The following is a 20399-nucleotide window of genomic DNA, read 5'->3' on the forward strand; positions in this document are numbered from 1 at the left end:
GGGGTTTTTTTGTTCGTTTTGTTTTTTTTTACTTTTTAAAATATTATATATTATGCTCTTCTTCCTTTTTACTAAAGAGATTATTGAGCTGCCTATGCAGGAACTACTGGTTTCTTTTCTCCCCTTGAGCTGAAGTTATGCATTCTGGATCTACCACATCTCTTGCAGTTGTGCAAAAGGCCTGTTTCAAGTACTGTAAGTAAACACCTGATTTTTTTTTAAACCTAGCTCCTGCAGGCCTGATGTGATGTCTCCAAAAACTTGAAAGGGAAATGAGTGCCCGCTCCTTACTCACCTTTTCCATGGTGCTCATGACTGAGAGGAAAACTGCCATCAGGTTCAAATGTGGCATTTATGAGTATTACTGAATTTATGTCCATGAATTAAATTAGATAATATTTTAAAAAGGAAATAAATAAGAAATCTGAATTTGAGTTAATCAAGAAACATTTTTTAAATTATATTAATTTAATACTAGCTAGAAGTAAAGATGTTTCTGTGAGAGTTTATTCCTTGCTAAGAAGAGAAATAACCTCACCAAGGATAGGGTATTATAGAGGTTGTTTATATTAGATTACTACATTGCTGTCTGTGTGACTACATCATAAAATCATTCTTAGGTGAAAGTAATTTACAAATGATCAGAAGCGAGCAAATTACTCTAGCTTAATGAGTTGCCACTTATTGCCTGTGTAGGCTCTTTTTCTGCTGTGGCTGTGACGTTGGCTTACACTAATGTACTTTTTTTTTTTTTAACAAATGTAATGGTCAAGGAAGCCTAATGCTGGCAGTTTTCATGGCTCAGCAGTGAGTGGTAACTAATTCAGTCATGGCTAACTTTGTCGGAGCTGGTGCAAAATACACAGCAGGGCATTTTGCCAGGGAAACATCATAGCAGTGCATTGATATCTCCAATGGCAACCCACTCATCTAATGGTGGTGATTAAGGTGTTGGTTTTCAGCCATACAGACTGAAATGCGTGAATTTGTTAACTCCGAGATACTATCTCATTCCTTGTGTAGACAGCAGAGGTTCAATCGTTGGATTTCCCTCTTTATGGAAGAAGGGAATTGTTGGCAGGATGATCTGTGCAAGGGCATCAAGAATTGGGATCTTGCTATCTCAACTTGGCTCCAGCTTGTCAGAATTTGGCAACTTTTTGATGAAAAGACATCTGTTTGAGAGTTTTCTTGGAGACAGCTGGGCATATTTTTGTGAGCTGATGAAAGCACTACATGAATCCCTATGGGACTGGCTATTCTAATGCTAGTAAGATTGTATTTTGTCACATATGTCAAGAAAAAAATCAGGCAAGCAGTTGGCCAAAGCTTTGTGCATGACAGCAGCCTCCAAAGTGGGAACTCGTGTAGTGGAAGTATGATAGAAATTAAAATTGAGCTGACTTAACCATCTTGCTGTCTAGTGCTCCTGGGAGCAAAAAGTATTTGGAAGGTCTCCTCTTCTAGTGCAGAACCTAGATACACCAATCTGTGAAGAAAAAGACTGCAACCCGTTCCAGGCTGTGGATTTGCTGCAGAAAGACACTTTGCACAAAGGTGTTTAGCTGTTTAATTGGACTTTCAGTAATGTGCTACTGGACGTTCAATAAAAGTCTGCCTCAACTTGGAGCTATTCCTTTATAGTCCTGACCTCAGCTTGCACTGTCTCCCCAACTCATCTTTTTCCAATTTTTGTTCCTCTTTAACCATTTGCTTTACTACAGTTCCCTTGACGTACTGAAAACATAAAAAGTTGTGGAATGAAATTTACTGCCATCTCATTATCATGTGTTCTGCTGCTAGTTTCTCATACTACAACTATTCTACAGTTGAATTTCTACAACTTGATTGTAGAAATTCACTGGTATTCACTCAGGGTTTATTAAGTCCCTACAAGTGTGTGTTATGTTCATTAAGTATAAAGATTAAAATAGAACAGTATCTAGATGTATGATTGAGGATGCAAGAGCCCCAAGCGTCTGAAAAAATAAGTATTTTATTTATTGAAAATATTTATTTTTAGTTATTTATTGGAATAAGATAGAGGAGCTGTCTTCACCCTGTACCTAGAGATGATTTCTTTATGGAGGGACTTCCAGAACATTTCCACAGTAGTCTAGCAGGTGGTGAGGAATTTACATGTTTAAGTTCTACCTTCTGTTCCTTTATTTATCCTTTCTGTACCTTTCTCTGGTCCAGTCTGCACTAAGCTGGTTAGTTGTGCTAGAATAATAATTAGTCTCAGTTTATTTAAAAAAAAACTAAAAAGGAAATAGTAATGCCATCCAGTGTGTAATAGCCTAAGTGGAGTTTTTTGAGATAAGAAGGGCTCTATTCTGAAGTCATGTGCTGATCTGTAGAGGAACTGATCACCACAGACAGATGCTGTCACAGGGCTTATTTTCCCACTCTTGGGAAAAGCCATTTGAAAGGTCTGATCATCAGACCCCAATAGGGAAAGGTCTTTTAAAAGTCAATAATCTTCCATGTATTTCAAACTACCCTTGGGTTAAACTTCGGCTATATTCTTTTTGTCCCTGGGAAGAATGAGGAACAGATTATTTAAAGGTATCATAATTATAATGGACATACTACGTTGCTCAGGAATAAGACCTTAAAGTTTAAATGCGTGCATTTTGTTGCCACAGATCACATTTTGTAGGCTACAGCTTTTCTTTGGTGTGCAGCAAAGCAGGATTATAACCTTTGGAATTGCTCTCTAATGTCTGCATAACTTCATCTGTCATCTTTTGAGTAACATGTGCTGTTAAGAGTATCAACTAAGTAGTGATTGTTTAATTATTGAGATGAAATGTTGAAAAGACAATAAGTTACTTTTTCCTAAAAACACAGATTAAAATATTATATTGATGAAATTGGTTTCCCCACAGACTGGAGTTTTGTATTTCATCTTTTTATGCTCTGCTGAGAGTAAAGAAGGGTCTCTTGTGTTCTTTTACATTAAAAATAGTTGATGAGTTTTAGACTTGATGATAGCATGTGTTCAAGGAAAAAATATTTGTGGATGAGGGCTTTCCAAGTAGGCAAATTCTGGCATTGTAGCATTTTTCTGAGTTCACTCTTCAGTCTCGTAAGAGAGCAGTTGTAATCTTTGTGGAGTGCAAAGTTGGGAGTGAATAAAAATGCACTCATTTGAAGAAAGGAATGAGAAATGTTGGTGGTGAACGTGAATTATGCTTGCAGTAAGTGTGTTGGATTTATACTGTCTTTAAAAATGAGTACTGCTTTATAATTAATTTAAATGACACTTGTTTATGCTGCTTTCATCAAGCACTTTCCTCTTACCAGCAAATTTAATTTTCGGAGTCAATGCACTTGTTAACTCTTCTTCATTTCCAAAACCAATAGCACAGGCTTTTGTAAGACTAAAGATAAAGAGGCTTATTTATTAGTTTGGAAGGAGTCTTTGGAGATGCACATGCATGCATTTTGTATAGGTATGTGAGCATATCTATATAGATCTATTTTTAAAAAGTACATATAGTCAGAGCCTAGCATATTAAAAAGTATATTACTTATTGATTTAACTATATATTTTGCTACTGGCCCAGATAAGATTATTTACAGTAAAGCATTAGGAGTGTTCTTTGAAAGACAGGAAGTGTTCCCATTAGCTGCAACTACTTTTTGCCATATAAATAATCTTTTACTCTCGCTCTCCAAGTCACACTCAAAATAAAATTCAAGTTATGCTGATTTTTTTGAACAGGCTTGAGTTTACAGCTTGTACAGTTTAGTTATTTCCAGAACACCTTTAAATAGAAATCAAAACCTGAAACAAGATGTACTACAGGAGACTGTGTAACACGCTGCAGGGCATAGGTACTGTGCTCTGCCTGACACAGCATTATGCAATCTTACCCTGCATTTTGGTATGCTAAGAGGGTGCTTTCAAGTGCAAGACTTAAAATGTTGTGTAAGATTTTATTTGTGTATGGCCTAATAGCCATATCTGAATTGATGATGTGAAATTGCAGATACTTACAACATTCAGAGCTAAGCAAAACAATGGCAGTGTTCTCAGCCTTATTCAAATGCTTTCATGTGATCTGACAACTTGGGAATGGTCATGTAGGCAGTGCTTTTGAAATATCATAAAAATCCAACTTTCAGTTTTAAAAATATTTATATAGTTTAAAGACAACTATTTTTTAGCTTATGTTCCTGTCAGTTATCAAAACTATAAGGGGATAACGTGCTAAAATATTGCAGTGGGTATGGGAAATAAATCCTTAAGAAGACTGGTTGTTACAATCAGTACCCAAGCTGTTTAGGTGGCAGGTACTTGCTATCTAACTGAAATAAATGGTTTTTTTGTTGTTGTTGCTGTTTTATATTCAGTTTTGCTAATTCCTGTGCTTCCTGCTTGTGTACCTATTGGTTGAAGCAGTTCACTGGGGACTTATCTACCATTTAGATAATCTCCATGACTGATACGGATCTAATGAGTTTTTTTCCTATTTTATGGTTCTTGTAGTAATTTCCCTGACTGTGGGCTTGGTGAGCACATTCAGAATCCTTACAAAAAATAGCTCTGCCTACTGAATGGCAGGAAGCTTATGAGTTTATTTACTAGACCTCTCTGGATGTATAACCAGGTGCTGCAGCTCTAAAAATTATATGACTGGTGTGGTAGTGATTTTCTGCGCTGAAGGTGGATGCCGGCAGGAGTTATGTACTGCAGATATTTTGGTGAACTCTGAAAGGACTACACTCTAATGCAACACTCCCAAACATTTCTGGTAGCCTGTTATTTCCTCTCTATTATTATCTTCTGTAGAATTATATCTGTGGGAAACCAGTTTATATGACTGTGCTTTACTGTGAAACAAGGAATTTTTTTCCCCCCTTGTTATTTAATGCGTTTTGGCTCTAAAGCATACTTCAGTTTCCTGCATTTATTTGCTATATCCATTGGGGAAGAATGTGAGGGGCACAGAAGGAGTGTGGTTCCCTTGCCTGCTTAGGGTTGGGACTGAACTGATAATGTGTTGTGCCACTTAATGACTACTTAGACAGCTGCCTAGCTGGGTCTCTTGATTCTGACTGTTCTCTATAATTTCTCACACTGCCAAAGGGAAAGCCATGGGTTTCATTTTGGTCGCTTAAGTATTCTCCGATGGGTTTCAAATTGGCACACTGCAGTATAAATAGCTTTTATTGGAAAGCAGCACATGCTCCCCCAGGTTGAAGGGTCAGCCTCTCACGGTCACTCCTAGTGCTAACACATCACGAGAAGTGCTCACTTTAAAAGGTGTTTTTCTCTTGTTCAGTGTTTGTCAGGTTCAACTCCAGCCACGGCTTCCCCGTGGAGGTTGGGTCTGAAGCCAGCATCCTCCAGCTGAAGGAGGTGGTTGCCCAGCGACAGGGAGTTCCAGCTGACCAGCTGCGGGTGATCTTCGCAGGGAGGGAGCTCAGCAATGACTTGACACTGCAGGTAAGGCTCCCGGGGCAGCTTTGCTTCTGGCCGGCTGCCAGCTAAGCTGCCTCTTGCCTCTAATGCTGCCAATCTGACATTCATGCCTGAGATCTAATAGAATAAATAGTGCCTGGGGATTCCTTGAACTTTACTCCACACTGCTTCATTAATTCTGACCTTCTTAATTATGCATTAAAACAGCAAGCAGGAGGATAGGGGAAAGAGAGAGAATACAAGAGAGAGAGAGCACAAGAGAGAGCTGTGCGTAGTGAATAAATGTTTACTGACTACAGAAGCAAGCTATGCACAATTTCTGTATCTGTTCAATTTCTATCTTACTTATTCCATTTGAATCTTAATGAAGAAGGATGTGAATAAATTGCTTTAAATGAGGGTGCACAGTCATCACATTTTACAGAATTTGTAACCCAATTGTGACCTCTGGAGGATAGGTGCAGGGCTGCTGCTACTCCATGTGCTGCTGTGTGTGCACACAGGTGTGCGTGTTGCTGGAAGGATGGTTCCAGATCAGAAAGCCCACAGAATTATACTTGGAGCCACTGAACCCATAAATGTGTGAGGCACAGAGTAGAGCAGGTAGCATGGAAGAGTGGCTGTAATCAGGTATCTGAATTTCAGCACCTGCCAGGTTAGCTACCTGTTCTCTTAAATGCAGAGGGGTGTTAATGGGTGTTGCCTGGGAGTAATCATGGAAAGATAGGTTCAACTTTCTCTTCCTTGTTATCATTGCTACCATTACAAATGCTGCTGCAGTTGCTTTATAAATGTTTTTGTTTATCCTGTGTGGATTTGGCAGAAGATTACATATTGAAGACATCTGGGGAACTAGGGGAAACCTACTGGCCTTTTGACAGAGTGCAAATATTGATGTAATGAAATTGTTGTCATTCTGCTATAGTATTAAAGAACTGTAGATGCAACCAGTAGTAGAGCAGGTGATTTCATGAAAGATCCCTCACAGGCAGAACTGTTGGAGATTAAGTGGCACTCCTATTTCAGGTGTAATGCTGTACTTAGAATGGGTGGTAGGCCTGGGTACAGAAAGTCACTTCTGTATTGATGACCTTCTCTTTGGCTATGATATTTATTGCTTTGCAAAGAGTTTTAGGCATTTTCAGTGCACAAAGGAAGGTATAGAAGTGTGGATTGTTTTCAGTCTCCGATGCGTGACCTGTGGATAGTGTTGATGCATGTATTCATGGCAAAAATGGACATGTTCTTCACTTGCTTACATGTGAAAAAAATACATGAATATTTAAGCATTAAAAAAAAAATAAATCTGAATTTTAGATATTTTTAGTTTCTAGATTTGGATGTCTGTATTGTTCCAATCTGCTCAGTATTTCCTGGGAACCTGTAGGTGTTGGTGTTACTGCCATTTCGTATCAGCATGAAATGCCAATTTTGAGCTCAGTTTTACACTTGCAACCAAATTTGTTGTCAGCTGCAACATACAGTCTGTAGCCAGGGTAAATTAAAAATTGCTTCCCAAATACACTGGTCTGCTAATTGACTTAATTTCATTGGAATGTCAGCATTATCACGTGTAGTCAAAACTTTTTAGTATTTGGTAGACTGGACCTAGACTCATTGCCTTGACTCTCAGTTTCCAAAGCAGGTAGGAAGGCCAAAGCTCTTTCAGGTGCTAGTGGTCTATACATCTGTATTTAAATGTCTTAAATATTGGTGTGATTAATATTAACTCTGTATCAACTTCATTTTTATTCTTTATGTTTAATGAAGAGTATTTTTTGCTGCTTCTGTGTTTGGAGGTGTGTGGGGTTTTTTTGGGTTTTTTTGTTTGTTTTTGTTTTTATTTTTGTATATTTGTGTATGTTATATATTGTGGAATTTTTTCAGTACAAGAAGAACAGTTGGGTGCCTCAGATGTCGAAGTTCTGATGGTAGGCTTGTTGTATAGGAAGTTGAATACTGGTAAAACTCGAGTTCTAGTGAAATACTAACTGCTGGCTTTTGTTGGGCCTGTAGTTTCAGAGAACTTCACATACAAGCACAAGACATACAAGGAAATTAACTAGCTCTGGCTTTCTAGACTTACATACTTGCATCCAGAATAAGAAAAATACAACAGAGGTTTGTATTCAGCTGATGTTTTTAAGATATGTCATTTTATGGTAATACAGAATTTCTAGTAAGACCATTTTGTCCTTCCATTTTTCATAAATTACTATAGAACTTGTTTACCCGAGATATTAGAGGAGAATCTACAGGTCAGGAAGGGTAACTGATAGTACCACAGATAATGAGGACATGGAAAAAGCTGGGCCATGGAAATAGGAAATATTCCAGGATAGCAAACTTCATTGGTTTCACAGCTCACAGAACAACTAGATTTGGCTTGACAGCTACTTTAGGATCTCAAGTAGTTGATATAAAACATAACTGAGAATCTGAAGGCTGCATTTGTTTTCCTGTTTGCAGAGAGGGAAAAATCTTTCATGGTAGCTGAACCTTGTAAAAAAAGAAATGAAGCTGGAATGGACAAACATTAAAGAGAAATTACTGTAAGAAAGAAAGTGCCAATTTGAGATCTTAAATAACTGATTTGATACCAACACAGTAGTTAAAAATTGTGGGAAGGATGTAAGTGAAATATGTGTGGAGACATTTAATTTGGTGCTCAGATAAATGTTTTGTCCTTGAAAAAAAGAGAGGAAGATTAGACACTGATTCGACTGTGCATACGCAATATCAGTATCTTAACTAGTGACTAAGGAGCAAGTAGTGAAATTAGAGCTGTGGTAATGAAAGGTTGGTAATGACTGGGTGAAGAATGAGACCTGCCAATTTGTATCTCATAAGAAGGAATTAGAGCACTGAGCTGCTTCCTAAAAGCACAGCAAATGGTGTCACTTAAAGGGTGCTAAATATTCTGAAGAATGATGAAGAGCTCTCTGATTACAGTTAAGTTTGGAATTAATAGAAATAATTAATTAATATGTACTCAAAATAGCAGTTCTTTCAGATGACTGTCATGAGTATATGAAAATAGTGGTAAGATATTCTTGTGGCAATCATAAGAGTGAAAGAAGAACAAAACCATAGCAGAGTCACCAAAAAAATAAAAAAGAGGTAGGTGCATGCATATCAGGAACATTGAAGTGCTGCAAAGAGAGATGGCTGCTTCCAACAATATTGTCATTCCTTCCAAGAATAGCAAAATTAGTTAAAAGCTTCCTGGAAGCAAAATAAGTAATATTTATTGGGTACAATTTCACTCAATGCAAATAATTTACTACTGGTACTAGAAATTTACTACTGGTAATAGAAGCAGTAGTACATCAGTACAGGCTTGCCCTTTCTTGGAGTATTCAAAGTCCCCTTGTGTGATGAAGGTCTTTACAGAGTTTTAAAAGAGAGATTTCCTCCCTTGCAGAGCTTACGGGGGAAATTAATAAGGGCAATAAATGATGAGAGGGGAATCAGTAGCCTGGCTGTTGACAGTCAGTAGCAAAACAGGGATAGAATTAAGTCTTCTGTTTCCAAGTCCAATACCATTTCTTTTTGACAGTGTTTTTTCTATGAGGTAAATGTATAAAATACAATTCTTTGAAACATAAAAAAGACTAAGAATGTGATAAGTAGCAGCACTTGCTAGCTTTAATGCATTGCTCCGCTGAGACAGCTTTGCAGTCAGACTTAGCTTGCATTTGACTGGAGCATAGGCTCAAGGATGGCTTCACATGAATTTGGCTTGGACTGCATCTGCCCACACAGGTGCTTTCCTGAAATTATTTATACATACATTTAAGAATGAGCATACATGAGCAAACATGAATAGAAGTATTGTTAAACACTGGTGTGTGAGCTGAGGAACATAACTGAACATGACTGAAAGCAGAGATGCATTGCTGAAGTAGAGATGTAGATTATCTTCTCTACAGAAGAGGGAAAAGAGAAGTGGTAGGGGCAGAAATGGTACTATAAGCAATGTTAGTGGGCTGCAGTTCGGCAGTGGGTTGGAAAGAGTGTTTCATTGTGGAAAGGATTCTGAATAGTAAACACTACAGGACAATCCAGAGGGCACCTGGGTGTACCAAAAGCACTTCTCAGTGCAGTTGTGTGAAAATCTCAAGGACAGAAAGTGAGTCCTCTAACAACAGGTCCTGCTTTTTATCTCTCACATTTTAAGTAGATATGAAAATACGAGAACGTTAATACTATTGTGCTCAGTGAACAGCTTTTTAAAGCAAAAACAGGTATTTGACCAATGTAACATGGCATTTTATTGAAGAGGGACTTACCTAAGCACATGACAACTTTCTTATTCTTTAATCACAGCTCAGTACAACAGAGCTTCCAGCAGTTCTTGTATTTACCTGCTTGTGTTGGGTGTATGTGGCAAGGTTATGCTAGCGGAGGGGCTACAGAGGTGGCTTCTGTGAGAAGCTGCTAGAAGCTTCCCCCCAGTGGGGAGGAGGTACAGAATTTGGGAGGAAAGCCAAGCCCTGGAAGAATAGGTGGGTGAAAGAAGGTGATTTATGTATTATCCTACTCTGAAATGATTATTAATACATTCAATTATTTTTCTCCAAGTTGAGTTCTGTTTTGCCTGTGACAGTAACTGGTGAGTCATCTCCCAGTCCTGATCACAAACCTTTCATTGTATTTTCTCTCCCCTGTGTGGCTGAGGAAGAGGAGTGATAGAGCAGCTTTGGCAGATTCCTGGTGTCCAGCCAGGGTCAACCCACCATGTTCTTTCAGTTTACTGAAGGTACAAAGGAAAACGTGATACAGTGCAAAAAACCAACCAAATAAAGAAACCCTGAAAAAACAAAAACCAACCCATGTGCTCACCTTTTGTTATAAAACCATGAACACTAAGATTGAGTGTCTTTTTTTGACATAAACATCATGTACTGCCTTTTATTACATCCTACAGTTTTGTATATAGGATACCAAATCACTCACTGGAACATCTTTGCTATTCAGCAGTTTTGTGGGTTACAGGATACAGTAGAACCAATATTTGCATATGTAAGCACTGTTGGGAGAGATTGCTTGCAGACATCCTGCCTGAATCAATCCTCTTATGTGAAATTCAAAGAAAGAAAATTATTTTATATGTGTGTGTTTAAATTGTATTTTGGGTCAATATTTGATTGACCTTTGGAGCTTTTCTTGTTTCTAAAGGTGGAAGAGATGTGTATTGTATTTCTTCAAACCAGAAAAAGCTAGCTGAAGCATACTTGGGCATATTATAGTAATAAAGGAAATCTAGTGATGCCATCTGTGTTGCCAGGTCATACGGACTTGGCTAAATGAGGGGATAACACTATTTCTGACTCTTCTTTTGACACAGACTGACTGTGTGAGACAACAGAGGCTCTGTGGGTTGAGTAAGATTTTTCCAAGGTTTGTGATGGGGTTTATAGTATTGTATGCCCATTGTTATTGTGGAAAGTACAACGTAGCCATATTTAGTATGAAATTAAGTCGGGGACAGCTTGGGTCTACAGATTTTCTGTATGTTTTAAAGAGGATACATTACTTGTTTATTATTCTGGCACATCAAGATCTAAATGTATTAAGAAATCAGGCCTTCGAGCCTAATAACACATTTCCTTTCTGCTTTTAAATACATTCCTGTTCTATTGTTTTTATGCTAAGTTTTTCCTGGATGTAGGAGAATATGAATTTTTTAAACTGTAGCTAAATAAGAAGAAATTATCCTCAGGTTGTTTGGTAACTCCATAAGTGGGGCTGCCACATCTAGGATGGATACCTTCTGGATTATTCTGATATTTCTTCTGTGTTGTGTGTGTTGATTATTGAGGAGGAAGTGTGATAAGGTTTTCTTTGCAGACTTTCTGCAGTGTGCGTTCTCCAAATTTGTATTTGATTTCTAGAAGTATCTGGAGTTTTGTACCTAGATAAATTGTTGTCTGCTAAATCTGGTTCATGGTTCCCTGGAATAGGGTTGCTAGTGCTGGTATTTTTGTATGTCTTGCTATGTCTTACTGACACAGTATTTCTGACTGACCTGTGTTACATGTTTAGAATATATTCCAAATTTCTAAATGTGTTTCTTTTGTTCTTTACTTCACTGACAGTTTCATTAAGTTGGGAGACTATTGAATTAATTTCCATTCTGTCTACATGTGAGAACATATTCAGACAGAAGATGGTTCTTTGTGTGTATGTAAGAATCTCCTCTAGCTAACCATTGTAGTTCTTTTCAAGGCGTATGTTTCAGAATGAATCATCTAATATTAGATGTGCTTTTTTTTTTCCCCTCTATGTGAATACTTGTGTTAGACAGGCAGTTGTTGCATCTTGCTCCATCATGAGTATGATTTCTCAATCTTTCTGGATTAAGAATTGTGAAACTCAGTATTTGCAGATTATTATTAACTTGGAGAATTTTGGATGTGGAAAATAAAACCATAAAGGAAGAGATGGAACATTCAGTGTTGGAAATATATCTTTCTATATATTTTAAATGTACATTAAATTACAAATCATACATTGAATAATAAAACATAAAATATTTATATTTAATAAAATGACAATATATAAAGTTACTATTTATATAATAAATATATATATGACATATAAAGGCTTTTTAAATAGGCAGTGTACTAAATATGCTTCCTTAACAGAAAGGTGGGATATAGTCCCTTGTCATTATAGTTTCTTTACTTGAGTCTTTAACTTTTTACTGTTCTGACCATCTGAAATGTCACCTGTAATGCATTAGTATCTCTAATTACAAAGGTCAAACAGCTTTTTAGTAAACCATTCTGAACTTCCTTTTATTTTTCAAGCCTTATAGCTCATTGTAATTGAAAATGTGGGAGGTAGACTGAAATGTTTAATATATGATTACAGAGTTTTCATCACAAATGAATCTCCATATCCTACGAGATATAGAAATACAGAATTACATAGCATTATAGAACTATCAGGGCTGGAAGGGACCTTAAAGATCATCTAGGTCCAACCCTACTGCTATGGGTAGGGACACCTCCCACTAGATCAGGTTGCTCAGAGCCTCGTCCAGACTGACCTTGGATGGGGCTTTGATCACCTCCTTAGGCAACATGTTCCACTGTTTCACCACCCCCATGGTGAAGAATTAGTCCTGTTAGGAGTGGCTTTGGTGCAGGGAAAGAAGAAATCAAAAGAACAGTTGTTGAGTTATGATGGCAAAGGCCTCAGTAAAAGGCAATTACTATGGTCATCCTAAAAAATAGCAACTCAAGCTTAAAGAGAAAGAAGGCATTTATTTTAAGAGTTACTGAAGCAAAAGTAGATGTGTAATCCCTTATATATACTTTCTTTGGAGCAACCATTGGTAAAATTACAAGTTCTAGAAGCTTTTATATGAACTCTAAAATCACTCCAAAAGAAATGAAAGTGAAGTGGTTAAAACAAAACAGTAATAAGTAGAGCAACAGAGCAATACCATTTTCTCTCCTCATGTAGACTAAAAGAGCAAAAGTACTTGTCCCACAGAAATAATTTTCCCTTTGTTCATATCCAGAACATGTAATTTCATTTTATCCAGTAAAACATAAGTTGAATTGATTTAGTGAAAGTGATGCTGTTGAATTTCCATGGGGCAGCTACTGTCCTGGAGATGCTTCTCAGTCAGCGCCACATGCTGTAACTTCCATACATAGAAGTAGGGATGTAACTCCCATTCCTTCTGAATCTGGTTTCTGATGGGGTTCCTGAATTAATTAATCAGCAGTGTTTTCCTCACTTGTGCTGCTTTTCTAATTGCTAGTTTACACAGTTCAAGTCACTTTTCCTGCTTCCATTTCTGCCTCTCTTAATCGATTCTAGTTCTTTGAAATCCTACTTTGATCTAGCATCTGTTATCCATTGTGGTTTTAAAGTAGCTTGGGAAACTAATTGTTCTGTCTAATCTTTTTCTTTCTCAGCCTATGAACAGGGGGAGAGAATGAGAAAATTTAGTTGCCTTGCGGATCTGTTCTTCTTGCCAATGAGCTAACATTTTCTTCTGCTTCTGGTTTCTGCCTCTCTTTGGATGCTGTGCTACCAACTGTTGACCTTCTTGTTTCCTGCTCTTGTATCCATCCAAGAAACCTTCTGTCAGATCTGCAGAAGGATATAGACCTACAGGATAATCTATAGTGGAGGGTGCCTTGTGGGAAGTCTTGGGGGAGATCACCTCATCTCGGACAGATTTGTTCCAGGCGGGCAAACAACCGAGGTCTCTTCTGAGAAACCGAACTTAATGCATATCTTCTTAGCAGCATGTCTGTATGCTTCTGATACTGTATAAAAGGTTATGACCTAATTTTTGGTAATTTTGAAAAGATATATAAATGTTAGCAATTTTTTTGTTTACTAAGGTTGCACTTCGCATGAAGAGACATGTAATGTACATGACACTGCAGTTGCTAGTTTTTATAGTAAACTTGATATAAAAAAAGACACCCATAACGAAATATCTCTCGGCTTCAAAAGCATTTCTAATACAGTTTTCTCCTATTAACTATTTGACATAAAACAGCATGATGGAAACATACAAAAGTTTTATTGTTATATATTTTGTACATGAGATATACCGGAGCCCTGACTTTGTGGTTTGTTTCTTGTGTAGCTCATCTCATATTATCCTAGAAAGTATTTTTTATTGTAATACCTTAGTGTCTTTAACATATCAATCTATTAACTTGTATTTTACACAGTATGCAGCATATTAAGAGTGCAAAACAGATAAATGTATGCAAGTATGTGTAAGTACAGACTATAATAGCTATTCTTCTCTTTAACCAACATCATATAACCTGCATTCCTGCTTTTTTTAAATGTAGATGGTGATTTGGGTTTTTTGTTTATCATTTGTCTTACAGCACTGTGCTTATTACAGTAGCTTATGCGCGTGTAATTTAAATCTTCAGGAAAGGAAGTCTTAACCCAATTTTAAAATATCTTAATATTTCTACTGTCAGAATTTTAGAGCAAGAATGTCTCAATGACAGTACATGACAATAAATAAATTAAAAGAACCAATTGGATATATATGTACCAGACACCTTATTCTTTTTGAAAGTGTTTTCTTTTTCTTTATAACAATGAAAAGTGTAGTACCTTTCTTCTTAATTCACTAAGATGCTCAGCTTTATAAAACTGGAATTTTAATATTTAATGTAGTTTTTGTTTCTGGGCAACAAGTAGTAGTAGAAACTTCTGTTAGTTTTCTCAAAACAATGTTATAAATTTGTCTGTCAACGTATTCCATCCTGACAAACACAAGAAGAGAGGAAGTGGCGAAACAACCATGGGAAGAAAGGGTACTTGTTGAAATATATACCATGCTTGTGTAAACATTCCAAGACTGAGTATCAGAAGGCTAGAAGGATTGTGGGAATTTCAGATAAAATGGCTCAGGTAGACCTGGAAGGCTTGACAGAGAGGATTATGCTTAATTATATGGCATTTATTAAATGTGAAGGAAATTAGATGGGCAACTGAAGAAAAAGCTATTATACCTCAGGGTTCATGAAGGATCTGAGGTTGTCATACCAGGCAGGAAAGCAAGAGGTAAGATGAAGGCTAAATGTATTGGAGATGACTGCAAAAGCAAGGAACCCAAGCAATTGGGTTACAAAAGCATACAAATTGACAGCAACCACTGGTAAACCAACAGTAAAAAAATCCCCAGTATCTATTGGAATTGGACACTTTTAATGTCTTAATATGATCTGTAGTGTAAGACTATGTGGGGAGAACATAAAGAATTACATTCAAGGCCTGGCACCTAAAATAATAGAGATAAACATGCTGCTGCCTTCGTAGGAGAGCATCATGGCTTGGCTTAGTGAACGAAGCTTTCAGAAGGGCTCTCTCTCCCCATGCTGATGGCTGATAATGTGGGACGGGCAGTGTGGCTGCAAAAGGCAGAGCAGGAAGTCTCCTGTGAGGGGACAGGCACAGCACAGCTCTTTCTGTGCTGTCTTGTCTCCTCCAGACTGATTCTAGATGTGTTCCCAAAGGAGGCAGCAGCTTTATGGATGGTGTCTCCATGTCTCCTGACTGGAGGTCAGAGAGGACACTGCTGGTTGTCAGTATGGCCAAAGCTGAGGGATTGTTTCAGGGAGTCCCTGTATCTCCTCTCTGGGGCTCCTGTGTTGTGGCAGCCAGTGGCAAGTTCACCAGAGAGCACAATCTTAGGGAGGTGGTGATCCTCCATCCTGGAGATGTGCCCTGCCCAGCATAGCTGTGTCCTCAGTATCATGGCCTCAGTACTGGTGACCCCTGCATGTTCAAGGACAGGAACATTGGTCACAGGGTCAGCGCAGTGGATGTTTAGGATTGTACAGAGGCAGCACTGATGGAAGTGTTCAAGGGGTCGCAGGTGGTGGTGAAAGATGACCATGATTCAGACCCATATAAAAGAGTAGACAGTACAGTGGCTCTGTAGACACTGATCTTTGTACTTTTCTTCAGGTGTTTATTGCTCCAGACTCTTTTATGAAGTCTTCCGTATGTTCTGCATGCCTTTGCTAATCTGCTGTCCATCTCTTTGTCGATCTTGGTGTTTGAGGAAATAATGCATCCCAGAGAGCTGAACTGCTGGACTGACTTAAGCTCTGATTTGCCTATGGTGATGTGGGGATGATGGAAGTCTCCTGTGGTGCAGGCTGGTAGAGAACTGTCTTCTTCAAGTTGACTTCCAGCCCCAAAAGATCTGCAGCCTCTGCAAGATAGGATGTTAAGCACTGCTGAGCTGCTTCTGTCGGAGCTCCCATCAATACAATATCAGATGTAAGTGCTATTTTCTTTGTCGAGGTTGGCTGTGGCCCTTTGGAGCGTCGTGCTGAAGAAGATTGTGAATAGAGTGGGTGGGAGAACACAGCCTTGTTTCACACATTGGGGTTATTGGGAAGGATTCAGAGAGTGCATTGCCATATCTGACTTGGCTCTGCTGATCCTCATGTAGCGGGATGATCATTTTGAGGAACCTGCGGGTCCATCCTAATGGCTCCAAGATTTGCCACAGGCCCTTTCTACTCACAGTGTCAAAAGCTTTAGTGAGGTCAATGAATGTCATATCAAGACCTTTGTTCTGTTTCCTACGCTTCTCTTGCAGTTGTCTGAGAACAAATACCATGTCTGTGGTACTCCTATTGGCTCTGAAACCACATTGGCTTTCAGGTAGAACTTCCTCTGCTATAGCAGGTACTAATCTATTCAAAAGTGTTCATGTAAGGGTTTTTCCAGCAATGGAGAGCAGAGTTATACCTCAGTAGTTGGAGCAGTTTGACTTTTCTCCTTGCTTCTTGTACAGGGTGATAATGACTGCATCATGGAGATCTGGTGGTAATTTGCCTTGTTCCCAACAGCTCAGAAGGAGCTTGTGAAATTTAGCATGGAGTGCTTGGCCTCCATGCTTCCATGGAGATGGGATTCCATCAACCCCAGCTATCTTGCCAGTTTTCAGTTGCCTTAAGAGTCTCTCCCAAAGCAGGGGCTATGTCCAGTTTGGTTTTCACTAGTTGTTGTGCAATATGCTGAATTGTTGAGCCTTGGACTACACAGCTGGTATTCTACCTTAGTGATAGACCCACTCAGTGGGTCACCAGACTGAAGTGACTTCTGAAGCATACCATAAAATAAGATGACAAAATTCTCCCTTGCAAAAATTGTGATATTTTTAAATTAAGAAGAGTAGAACTTTATTCAGTACATTTTTAAAGAAGAGAAAAATCCAAACTGAAGAGCAATAATCCATGCAAGTCTATTGTCTGGGAAATTGATTTAGGAAATATTCCAGCTCATTTATCCGTCTCGAGTTAGGCTGTGAATGCATTACCTACTGCAATGAATTGAAACAAAATATTAAACTTAAATGTTGGTCAGCATATTCAGTATTACCATTGGCAGATATTGGGAATTGTTACCCTATAATCCAGCAAGACAACAGAAGAATCATGCACTGCAGAATTACATGCAATTCTAACTATATCAGAGGAAACAAAATTTGGGGAGGTTGAACTGGTAACTCTTGGTTTTTGGGGATATATTTTCAATCAGAAATTTTGGCCATATAGGCACTTTTCAGCTAGGTAAGCACTTATCCTTATAAATTGGAGCTATGAGTTCTAATTCTGATTTCAGAGAGTAGAGAAACTGGATGCAGTAACATGTAGCTGTGCTCGTACCCCCACTGCCGTGTGTCCACAATGATTTGTGCACTTGCTTTTTGGAGGACCATTCTGTAAATGCCATCCTTTATCACTGCACAGGTAATAAAACAGCATCCCCAGAAGTCCTCATTTCCCATGGAATTTATTGCTGATCTCATCTGTTTAAGTGAATGCAAATGAAAGCTCTCCCTCGTGTTTCTCTGAAGGATTGATGCATTTCTGACTGGTGAGCACTGCACAGTGTCAGTCTCCAGAAACAAATGGTGGAAGATTGACGCAGAATGGGTTCATTCCTCAAGTAGCCACAGGATTTAATCTCCTTGCGTCTCTGGATGCATATGTGTCAGTCATCAAGTAGTCTGTGAATTACTTATCTCCTGACATAATTCAAATCTCTCAGAAATGTTATTTTTCTATTAAAAAGAAGGATTGCTCTTGCTAAGCCCCTTGGGATGTAGAAAATATTGAAAAAAATGCTATGGATATATAAGTTAAATATATAACTGCAGAGAGAGTTCGCTTTGTTCACATTTAGGAAAACTTCTATGTGTTCTGTTGTTTCACTGCATTAAGAGACATGCTACTTCCATTGTAAGGTAATTTAGTGTGATTTACTGTATAGTTGTAGTAGCAGAGAGCAGTAATGGTACCGCAGGTTATACAGTGGCTCACTGTGAAGCCAGTATCTGCAGTTTTGAAGTTGCACTGTACTGGAAATTATCAGTTAGCTACCAGGGTTTCTAGTGCTGCTTACATGAAAGAAGTTGCATTAGCGTTTAGAAAAGAGAGGACTTGAGAGAGAACTGACCTTTCCTAAAATGAGTGGAAGATGAGGTTTGCTTTTGAGGCATGGTTTGCCATTGCCCACTTGGAAATCCCTTGGTGGTAGCTTCATCCAGCCTGTTTTAAAATGGCCTTGATATTCTGGCATTTCAGAAGGTTCCTACCTGGGATTGCATGCAAGGTCGTGTTGCTGAAGAGTCATGTGTCATGTTATGATTTCATTACACTAAGGGCTATGGAAATTATGGGAAAGAGGCTGACAACTGTATTTTAATGTCTGTATAACTCAGTATTCGTCATGGTTCCATGACTTTGTGTTGTTTTGAAGACTACTTCCATTTTCTTGGTTAGAACAGAATTTAAAGGAATTAATTACTTTGTGCTAGGCTGACAAGCTTCCTGTATAAGTCAGGAAGGGCTCATGCCATGTGTTTGATAGAAATTTATTTGTACTAAATAATTTGAATCTTTTTTCATTGTAATAGTTACATCTATGTGATTTGATTTTATCGAGGAGGTTAATTTATTTCTAACCTTTCATTCTGGAATGTAAATTTTGAGCTTTAAGTGGCACTACCATCTGTTGTTATGAGTCCAAGTAATCACTTAAAGTGCCATCTTCCAATATTGCTGCTTTTTTATTTTAGTCCACTGTTACACAGGTTATGCTAGGAGTTCTTTCTTGTGTACTTGAGATATATTGATTATGCAAGAAAAAGTACTTATTCACTTCTCATTCAGACACCTATTGTTGTTTTAAATTCATCTCAAATGTATTAGCTGTTGTCAAGATTTAGCCCAATGCAGAGTTCAGCTTGGCGATCTGAGGTCTTATGGACCAGTCCTTTGGAGACTTTCTCTACTGGGGCTGAATGAATAAGACTTTGATTACAAAGTTCCATTTAGAATTGTGGGCTTTGATGTTTTTAGTTGTTCTATACTTTACCTCTTCTGCAATTTATTAAACTTTTATATAAGATAGGTCAAATGGTGCACACTAGCACTATTTTTGATTTAAACTGCATTTTCTGAGGAAGAACAGAGGTGGTATGTTCTTTCCTCCTACCTCTTCCTTTTTAATTCAGTAGGAACTGAGCAGAACATTTTATCATGCACTACATCAGTGGATGACAACTAAAGCTATCAGTTTATTTTCAGTTGTTAGTTTCGAAATAATAAAGCAGCAGCTGGAAAGTGAAAGCATAAGTTAGTGATTACCATGTAAAATAAGATGCCTGCTCTTGTCAGTAAAGCTGGAAAGATAATATTGCCAAAGGTTGAATCTTTGTATGCCCTTGATTTCCTTGCTTAAATATCAGAGTCCTCTGACAACCTAATTTTATTAATCTGTATAATTAGGGAGTTTTGGAGATTGAAAGAAATAGATCAGAGAGTTAATAGAGCTTCATGAAGAAGCTCAAACTCATAGACCTGCCAAATCACTTTGGTACAGTCAGACACTTTGGTCAGTCAGTCACTGTACCAAAAATCTAATTTGCATCTCTAGCCATTCAACACAACATATTGGACCACTGCTGATTTCCTGCTGTCTCTCAGGACTATGCTACTGATGAAGAATATGGTAGCTCAGGGTAGTCATGGAAGGCAGGACAGAGATCTAGTTCATGCTATCTGCTGGATTATCAGACTATACAAATTAGAGATTAAATGACAGTGTATATAGTCATAATTCTTCTTCCCATTTTCTGCCTAAGCACAGGTATGTAGGTCAGGTTTTAAAACTTTTTTGGGGGGAAGGGGAGGTACAGGGTTGTTGTTGTTGACTGAAGATGCACTCCAGCTGCTACTGGCGTTCAGTTTTTGGAATATGAAGCAATGCTGAAATAAAATCCCTCTGAATTTACCTGTTCTTTGGGCAGTTGTTGGGCACTGCAGAATTGCTCTTGCTGGGCATCGCTGCTTACTGACACAGGAATAGCCATTCCTCAGTGATAACTGCTCATATGAAGTGGGACTTTCTAGCATTTTCAGAATTATCTTTCTCTAAA

At 38.1% G+C, this 20399-nt stretch overlaps 1 protein-coding gene across 1 annotated transcript in view; it reads left to right on the top strand.

The window, feature by feature from the left end:
- Positions 1-20399, top strand: part of PRKN (parkin RBR E3 ubiquitin protein ligase) — a 712407-nt gene that overhangs the window by 131502 nt on the left and 560506 nt on the right. Inside the window, exon 2 of the mRNA XM_071740466.1 lies at positions 5295-5458. Coding sequence (XP_071596567.1) covers positions 5295-5458 — 164 coding nt within the window. The remainder of the gene's footprint in view (positions 1-5294; positions 5459-20399) is intronic.

This window comes from Heliangelus exortis, chromosome 3, assembly GCF_036169615.1.
Source record: "Heliangelus exortis chromosome 3, bHelExo1.hap1, whole genome shotgun sequence".
In the NCBI taxonomy this organism is placed as follows: domain Eukaryota; kingdom Metazoa; phylum Chordata; class Aves; order Apodiformes; family Trochilidae; genus Heliangelus; species Heliangelus exortis.